Source organism: Apteryx mantelli, unplaced genomic scaffold (genome assembly GCF_036417845.1).
Source record: "Apteryx mantelli isolate bAptMan1 unplaced genomic scaffold, bAptMan1.hap1 HAP1_SCAFFOLD_40, whole genome shotgun sequence".
NCBI lineage: Eukaryota > Metazoa > Chordata > Aves > Apterygiformes > Apterygidae > Apteryx > Apteryx mantelli.
In genome coordinates this window covers 2,808,891-2,817,472 of record NW_027118755.1, presented here as the reverse complement: position 1 = coordinate 2,817,472, position 8,582 = coordinate 2,808,891, and the positions used below count along the sequence as shown (strand labels likewise).

At 66.9% G+C, this 8,582-nt stretch overlaps 1 protein-coding gene across 1 annotated transcript; it reads right to left on the bottom strand.

Annotated features, from left to right (window-relative positions):
• Positions 1 to 814: 814 nt before the first annotated feature.
• Positions 815 to 7,618, bottom strand: LOC106484788 (very-long-chain enoyl-CoA reductase-like; the record flags this gene model as incomplete). Its single annotated transcript, XM_067317387.1, is given in 7 exon segments — positions 815 to 902; positions 905 to 929; positions 2,280 to 2,383; positions 2,521 to 2,565; positions 4,040 to 4,084; positions 4,175 to 4,235; positions 7,543 to 7,618. Coding segments are annotated over 7 exon segments (383 nt in total), but the record flags the coding sequence as incomplete, so codon positions are not given.
• Between the last annotated feature and the right edge of the window lie 964 nt (positions 7,619 to 8,582).

The following is an 8,582-nucleotide window of genomic DNA, read 5'->3' as shown; positions in this document are numbered from 1 at the left end:
TCCCCAGGTCCTGGACACCCCCACGGGCAGCCCCCAGGTCCCAGGACCTTCTTTCACTGTCCTCCAGGTCCCAGGACCTTCTGACATAGTTCTCCAGGTCCCACCACCCCCCCCGATGGAGCCCCCCAACTCTCAGACCCCCCCCAATGGAGCCCCCCCCCAGGTCCTGACACCCCCACGGCAGCCCCCCAGGTCCCAGGACCTCCTGACACTGTCCTCCAGGTCCCAGGACCTTCTGACGTAGTCCTCCAGGTCCCACCACCCCCCCGATGGAGCCCCCCAACTCTCAGACACCCCCCGACGCAGCCCCCCAACTCCCGGGACCCCCCCCGATGCAGCCCCCCAACTCTCAGACCCCCCCCCAATGGAGCCCCCCCCAGGTCCTGACACCACCCCACGGCAGCCCCCCAGGTCCCAGGACCTCCTGACACTGTCCTCCAGGTCCCAGGACCTTCTGACATAGTTCTCCAGGTCCCACCACCACCCCCGATGGAGCCCCCCAACTCTCAGACCCCCCCCAACGGAGCCCCCCCAACTCCCGGGACCCCCCCGATGCAGCCCCCCAACTCTCAGACCCCCCCCAATGGAGCCCCCCCCAGGTCCTGACACCCCCACGGCAGCCCCCCAGGTCCCAGGACCTCCTGACACTGTCCTCCAGGTCCAGGACCTTCTGACGTAGTCCTCCAGGTCCCACCACCCCCCCGATGGAGCCCCCCAACTCTCCAGACCCCCCCCGACGCAGCCCCCCAACTCCTGGGACCCCCCAACGTGGCCCCCCACCGGTTTCTGGGACCCCCCCACCCGCGCACCTCACTGCACGACCGAGTGCTTGCTGGAGGTGAAGTCGTAGCGGGGGCCGTAGATGAAGGGCACGCGGAAGTAGAAGAGCAGGTAGATGAGGAGGGGCCGGCGTACTCGGTGAGGAAGACCTGCGGGGGGGGGGGGATGAAGGGCGCGTGGCCGGAGGGGTGGCCGGCCGGAGGGACCGAGGGACGGACGGAGGGATGAAGCCAGTGGAGGGATCGAGGGATGGGTGGAGGATGGATGGAGGAACGAAGAGATGGAAGGTTGGAGGCACAAGAGGGATGGATGGATGTAGGAACGAAGAGATGGAAGGCTGGAGGCACGAGAGGGATGGATGGATGGATGGATGGAGGAACGAAGAGATGGAAGGTTGGAGGCACAAGAGGGATGGATGGATGGATGGATGAGGAACGAAGAGATGGAAGGTTGGAGGCACAAGAGGGATGGATGGATGGATGGATGGAGGAACGAAGAGATGGAAGGTTGGAGGCACAAGAGGGATGGATGGATGGACGGAGGAACGAAGAGATGGAAGGTTGGAGGCACAAGAGGGATGGATGGATGGATGGAGGAACGAAGAGATGGAAGGCTGGAGGCACGAGAGGGATGGATGGATGGATGGATGGAGGAACGAAGAGATGGAAGGTTGGAGGCACAAGAGGATGGATGGATGGATGGAGGAACGAAGAAATGGAAGGTTGGAGGCATGAGAGGGATGGAGGGATGGATGGAGGAATGAAGAGATGGAAGGTTGGAGGCACAAGAGGGATGAATGGATGGATAGATGGATGGAGGAACGAAGAGATGGAAGGTTGGAGGCACAAGAGGGATGGATGGATGGATGGATGGAGGAACAAAGAGATGGAAGGTTGGAGGCACAAGAGGGATGGATGGATGGATGGAGGAACGAAGAAATGGAAGGTTGGAGGCACAAGAGGGATGGATGGATGGATGGAGGAACGAAGAGATGGAAGGTGGAGGCACGAGAGAGATGGATGGATGGATGGAGGAACGAAGAGATGGAAGGTTGGAGGCATGAGAGAGATGGATGGATGGATGAAGGAATGAAGAGATGGAAGGCTGGAGGCACAAGAGGGATGGATTGGATGGACAGAGGAATGAAGAGATGGAAGGTTGGAGGCACAAGAGGGATGGATGGATGGATGGAGGAACGAAGAGATGGAAGGTTGGAGGCACAAGAGGATGGATGATGGATGGAGGAACGAAGAAATGGAAGGTTGGAGGCACAAGAGGGATGGAGAAATGGAGGAACAAAGAGATGGAAGGTTGGAGGCACAAGGGGGATGGATGGATGGATGGTCAGAAGAATGGAAGATTGAAGACAGGGATGGATGAATGTATGGAAAATGAATGGATGGAGAGACATGCGGATGGGTGGACAGAGATGGATGAACAAAGCAGTGGATAGACAGAGAGGTGGATGAACGGACGGACGGAGGGACAGACAGACACACCGTCACCCAGCTGATTTGGGCGCCCAGGTCCCGGAAGTAGAAGGTGGCCGTGGTGCCCACGGGCAGGTTCTGCAGCACATCCTCGTCCTTCAGGGACTTCCCCTCTGGGGAGGGACAGGAGATGGTGGGTGGCCCTGTGGCACCCTGGGGTCCCCCGGGAAGGCAGGGTGGACTCCAGAGCTCCACCAGGAGCTGGGGCGGGGGGCAGGTGGGCACGATTGTCCCCAGAGGTGGCACTCACTGGGGTCCAGGCGCAACGACTGTCTGGCCGGGTACCACTGGGGGTCTGAGGAGAGAGTAGAGACAGCATCGATGGCACCGCCGGGACGTGGCCACGGTGAGGACCTCCATGGTCTCGTGATGTGGATCTCCATGACCCCACGGAGGGTCCCTGGTCCCAGTGGGGATCTCTGTGGCCCCGTGGAGGGTCTCCATCCATGATGGGAATCACCCAGGGATCACTACGACCCCATGAAGGGTCCCTGGTCGTGATGGGGATCTCCACGACCCCATGGAGAGCCCATGGCCACGATGGGGACCTCCACAACCCCATGGAGAACCCATGGCCATGATGGGGATCTCCACGACTCCATGGAGGGTCCATGGCCACGATGGGGATCTCCACGACCCCATGGAGAACCCATGGCCATGATGGGGATCTCCACGACCCCATGGAGGGTCCATGGCCACGATGGGGATCTCCACGACCCCATGGAGAACCCATGGCCATGATGGGGATCTCCACGACCCCATGGAGAACCCATGGCCATGATGGGGATCGCCACAACCCCATGGATGGTCCATGGCCACGATGGGGATCACCACGACCCCATGGAGAGCCCATGGTCATGATGGGGATCGCCACAACCCCATGGATGGTCCATGGCCACGATGGGGATCACCACGACCCCATGGAGAACCCATGGCCATGATGGGGATCCCCACAACCCCATGGAGACCCCATGGCCACGATGGGGATCTCCACAACCCCATGGAGAACCCATGGCCACGATGGGGATCACCACGACCCCATGGAGAACCCATGGCCATGATGGGGATCTCCACAACCCCATGGAGAACCCATGGCCATGATGGGGATCTCCACAACCCCATGGAGGGTCCATGGCCACGATGGGGATCTCCACGACCCCATGGAGACCCCCATGGCCATGATGGGGATCCCCACAACCCCATGGAGAACCCATGGCCATGATGGGGATCTCCACAACCCCATGGAGGGTCCATGGCCACGATGGGGATCTCCACGACCCCATGGAGACCCCATGGCCATGATGGGGATCCCCACAACCCCATGGAGAACCCATGGCCATGATGGGGATCTCCACAACCCCATGGAGAGCCCATGGCCACGATGGGGATCTCCACAACCCCATGGAGAACCCATGGCCATGATGGGGATCCCCACAACCCCATGGAGAACCCATGGCCACGATGGGATCTCCACAACCCCATGGAGAACCCATGGCCACGATGGGGATCTCCACGACCCCATGGAGAACCCATGGCCATGATGGGGATCTCCACGACCCCATGGAGGGTCCATGGCCACAATGGGGATCTCCACGACCCCATGGAGAACCCATGGCCATGATGGGGATCACCACGACCCCATGGAGAACCCATGGCCAGGCTGGGGACCCCCATGACCCCACGCCGGAGGGTCCCCAGCCACACCGGTGATCCCCACGGCTGGGGATCCGCCCCGCACCGGCAGGCACCCCAATCCCAACGGCACCTACGGGACTTGTTGAAGAGGGCCTTGATCTCGGCGACGGTGGCGTTGGCTCCACCTGCGGGAAGCGGGAGAAGCCGTGAGAGGCGTCGGCGGGTGGGATCCTCCGCCGTCTCCCCCCCTCTGTCGGCTCCCTCCTCCGGCTCCTTCACCTTATCCAGGAAGCAGAGCTTCTCCCGCGTCTTGGCATCCAGGATCTCCACCTCGAGAGAAAAGCACGGCTTTCTTCACCTTCTTGGCCTTGGGCCGCCTCCCGCGATCCGGCGCCATCGGACGGCCGCCGGAGGCGGCAGCGCCGGAGCCTCCATGCCGGCGTGGCGGCCGGCGGCGCGGCAGCGAGCGAGCGTCGGGACCGCGCCGCCGCGTCGCCGATCCGAAGGGGAAACCCAGGTCCGAAGGGGAAACCCGATCGCTCGGCGGTTCCCGGCTAAATATAACGTCGGAGCCCGGCGCCTCGCGACGGGGAGGGAAAGGAAAGGGGGGGGGGAAACAACGGACGATGCCGGAGGAGGACCGACGCTTTTCCCAAACGGGTTCCTCCGTCGGCGCGGCCGAAAGCGGGTCGGATCGTCGGCTGCGGATGCCAAGGGGGGGGGGGGGGTCGTTTTTCCGTGTGGGGGGGGCCCCCCCGCTTCGGGCCGAGGGAAAGCCGAACCGAGGGGGGGGGGAAAATGAATGAATAAATAAATAAATACATAAATAATACATAAAAAAGCCACGGGGGGGGGGGATAAATAAATATTAAATAAATAGGCTGCCCCCCCCCCAAAAAACACCCCCCCCCAAAAAAACCCGCCCCCCAAACCGCCCCCCCCCGGGGCCCGGCTCCAAGCCGGGTATTAATAGCCGCGGGCGCCCGATATCGCTCGGTCCGGGGCCAAGTTGGCTCATCCCGGGGGAGGATGACGGTGGTGGTGGGGGGGGGACACGATGACGAGAGCCCCCCCCCCCCCCCCGCGCGGCCTGGGATCCCGCGGGTAAGGAAAGACCCGGCGTTCCCGAGCTTAACGAAGGGCACGCGCGCTAACGAACAGGCCCCCGGGAGACGCTCTCGTCTCGGGGCCGCATCCTGCTCCCGCTCCCGGTTCTCCGGTGCGATTCGGGCTCTGGTGAGCCGGATTTTTGCGGGGGGGGGGGGGGCAGAGCTGGTGCAAATCCGGGCGCAAATCTGGGCGCAAATCCGAAGGCGGCGGGATTAAAGGCGGCTTTGCGGTGGCGGCGGGTGGGTGGGGGGCACCCTAAAAATAGGCTCCGAGCGGGTGCTGCTCGGCGAGGCGCCCCACGGCTGAGGATCCCGGTTAAATTCGGCTGCCGGTGTCTCCTCTCCCCCAAAAAAAGGCTCTTTGGGTGCCCGAGGGTGTCGGATGGGTGGGTGGGTGGGTGAGGGGGAATAAACCTGTCATGGGTGCCCGGGCCGGGATTTAGAGCTGGGTGAGGGTGGGCTCGTGGCGTGGGTGCGGGGGGTCTCTTTTCGCCGCCGGGGCCCCAAAATGGCGGCGGGGCCCCCAAAATGGCAGCTGGGAGAGTCCTGGGGGGACAACAGTGGGGGGGGGGACGAGGCCATTGGGGCCCCAAAATGGCGGCTGGGCCCCCAAAATGGCGGCTGGGAGAGTCCGGGGGGATGACAGTGGGGGGGGACGAGGCTGGCGGGGGCCCCGAAATGGCGTCTGCGCCTCCAAAATGGCGGCTGGGAGAGTCCGGGGGGGATGACGGTGGGGGAAGACGAGGCCATTGGGGCCCCAAAATGGCAGCTGGGCCCCCAAAATGGTGGCTGGGAGAGTCCTGGGAAGACGATGGCGGGGGAAATGAGGCCGGTGGGGCCCCAAAATGGCGGCTGGGCCCCCAAAATGGCGGCTGGGAGAGTCCGGGGGGGATGATAGTGGGGGTGATGAGGCTGTTGGGGCCCCAAAATGGCGGCTGCGCCCCCAAAATGGCGGCTGGGAGAGTCCGGGGGGGATGACGGCGGGGGAAGACGAGGCCATTGGGGCTCCAAAATGGCAGCTGGGCCCCCAAAATGGCAGCTGGGAGAGTCCCAGGGGGATGACGGTGAGGGGGGACAAGGCTGGCGGGGCCCCAAAATGGCGTCCAGGACCCCCGAAATGGCATCCAGGAGCTTCCCAGGGGGCCGATGAGGCCAGCGGGGCCCCAAAATGGCATCCGCGACCCCCAAAATGGCATCTGGGAGCATCCCAGGGGGCCGATGAGGCCAGCGGGGCCCCAAAATGGCATCCGCGACCCCCAAAATGGCATCCGGGAGCATCCCAGGGGACCGATGAGGCTGGCGGGGCCCAGAAATGGCAGCCAGGACCCCCAAAATGGCATCTGGGAGCATCCCAGGGAGCCGATGAGGCCGGTGGGGCCCAGAAATGGCGTCCAGGGCCCCCAAAATGGCATCCGGGAGCTTCCCAGGGGGCTGATAAGGCCGGCGGGGCCCCAAAATGGCAGCCAGGACCCCCGAAATGGCATCTGGGAGCATCCCAGGGAGCCGATGAGGCTGGTGGGGCCCCAAAATGGCATCCGGGACCCCCAAAATGGCATCCGGGAGCATCCCGGGGGGACGACGAGGCCCCAAAATGGCAGCCGGTCACCCCAGGGAAACAACAGTGGGGGGAAGACACGGCCAGTGGGGGCCCCGAAATGGTGGCCAGGCCCCCAAAATGGTGGCCGGGAGCACCCTGGGGGGCCGACGGTGGGGAAGACGAGGTCGATGGGGCCCCAAAATGGCGGCCAGTCGCCCCAGGGAGCTGGCAGCGGGGGGGGGGGGGAGACGAGGCTGCCTGCACCCCAAAATGGCGGCGGGGCCCCAAAATGGCGGCCGGTCACCCCAGGGAACCGACAGCGGGGGAGACGAGGCCGGTGGAGCTCCGAAATGGCGGCCGGTCACCCCAAAGAGCTGACAGCGGGGGAGATGAGGCCGGTGGAGCCCCGAAACGGCGGCCAGGCCCCTCCAAACGGCCCCCGGTTGCAGCCGGTGCCCCGGCAGGGCCCGGGAGAGGGTGTTGGCTCCGTTACTCCCATTGCGCCACCGTGCCCGTTGCAGCACGGAGGGGGGTGGCGTTGGCTCCGTGACACCCGTTACAACACCGCGGCTGTCGCAACAGCGGGGCAAGATGCGCTCACGAGAGCAGGCCCGGGCCCGGGCCCGACGAGCCCCGTCGCGCCCGGGAAGGCCCCGCCGCACCGGGCCGGGCGCCTCCCTCGCACCCGCAGCCGCGCCGGGCGACTGCGCATGCGCACGCCCCCCCCCGCGGCAGGAGGGCCAGCGCGCATGCGCCGCCGCGCTGCCCCCCCACCTTGCCGCCGCCGGGAGCTGCGCGCATGCGCGCTCGCTCGCCGCCGCCGGCGCGCAGGCGCGGGAGCGGCCCCGGCGCATGCGCAGCGGGGGCGCGGCGGCCCTCGGCGGCGTGTGCCCGGTTCGCGGCGCTGCCCGGCGGGGCGGGCGGGTCGGGATGGCGCGGGGGAGGGCGGGGATCCGGGGCCGCGGCGCTGCGCTTCGCGGCGCCGCCTCACCTCGTAGTGCTTCATGGTTCCCCGCTCCGCAGCCGCCGCTGCTCACGCCTGGCACCCGCTCCCCCCTACCCCCACGTGACCACCCCCCCACCCCGCTCACCTGGCGGGCGGGGCCCGTCCTCCCCGCCTCCGCCAATCACCGCCGCGCGGGTGGCGGCGAGCAACCAATGAGGACCGGGGGGCCTGGCAGCACCGCCCCCGGCCTTCCTCGACCCGCCCCGCGGGTCTCCGGGGCAACGGGAACGCATGACAACGCCGGGGCCAATGGGAAGCGAAGGGGAGGGGCGCTCGGAGGGACGGCGGCGCGAGCCAATGGGCGCCAGGCGGGCGCGGCGGGGGGGCCAATCGCGGGGGCGGGCGGGCCAAAGCGTCCCACCTCCGCACGTGTCCTGCGGCGCGAGGGCGGGGGCGTGGCCCGGGGGGCGTGGCCCGAGGCGGGGGCGTGGCCTGGGGGGGCCGTGAGGAGTCCGAGGAGGGGGAAGCAAGGGGGGGGGGGCTGGGAGCCCTGAGGGGACCATGGGGGCTCCGGGGGGGGGGGGGGGGGACACCGGGTGGCCGGAGGTGGCAATGGGGAGAAATGGGGTGCCAGGGGGGGTCGGGGGGGGCCACTGGGTGCTGGGGGGGGGCGTGGGGGGGGCCGTGGGGAGGCTGGGGGGGGGCCCGTGGGGGGCCCTTGGGGGGGCACCTAGAGGTGGGGGGGGCAGCCATGGGGGGCAATGGGGAGAAGTGGGGTGCCAGGGGGGGTCGGGGGGGGCCACTGGGTGCTGGGGGGGGCGTGGGGGGGTTGGGGGCGTGGGGGGGGCCGTGGGGAGGCTGGGGGGGGGCCCGTGGGGGGGCACCTAGAGGTGGGGGGGGCAGCCATGGGGGGCAATGGGGAGAAGTGGGGTGCCAGGGGGGGTCGGGGGGGGCCACTGGGTGCTGGGGGGGGCGTGGGGGGGGTTGGGGGCGTGGGGGGGGCCGTGGGGAGGCTGGGGGGGGGCCCGTTGGGGGGCACCTGGAGCGGGGGGGGCAGCCATGGGGGGCAATGGGGAGAATTGGGG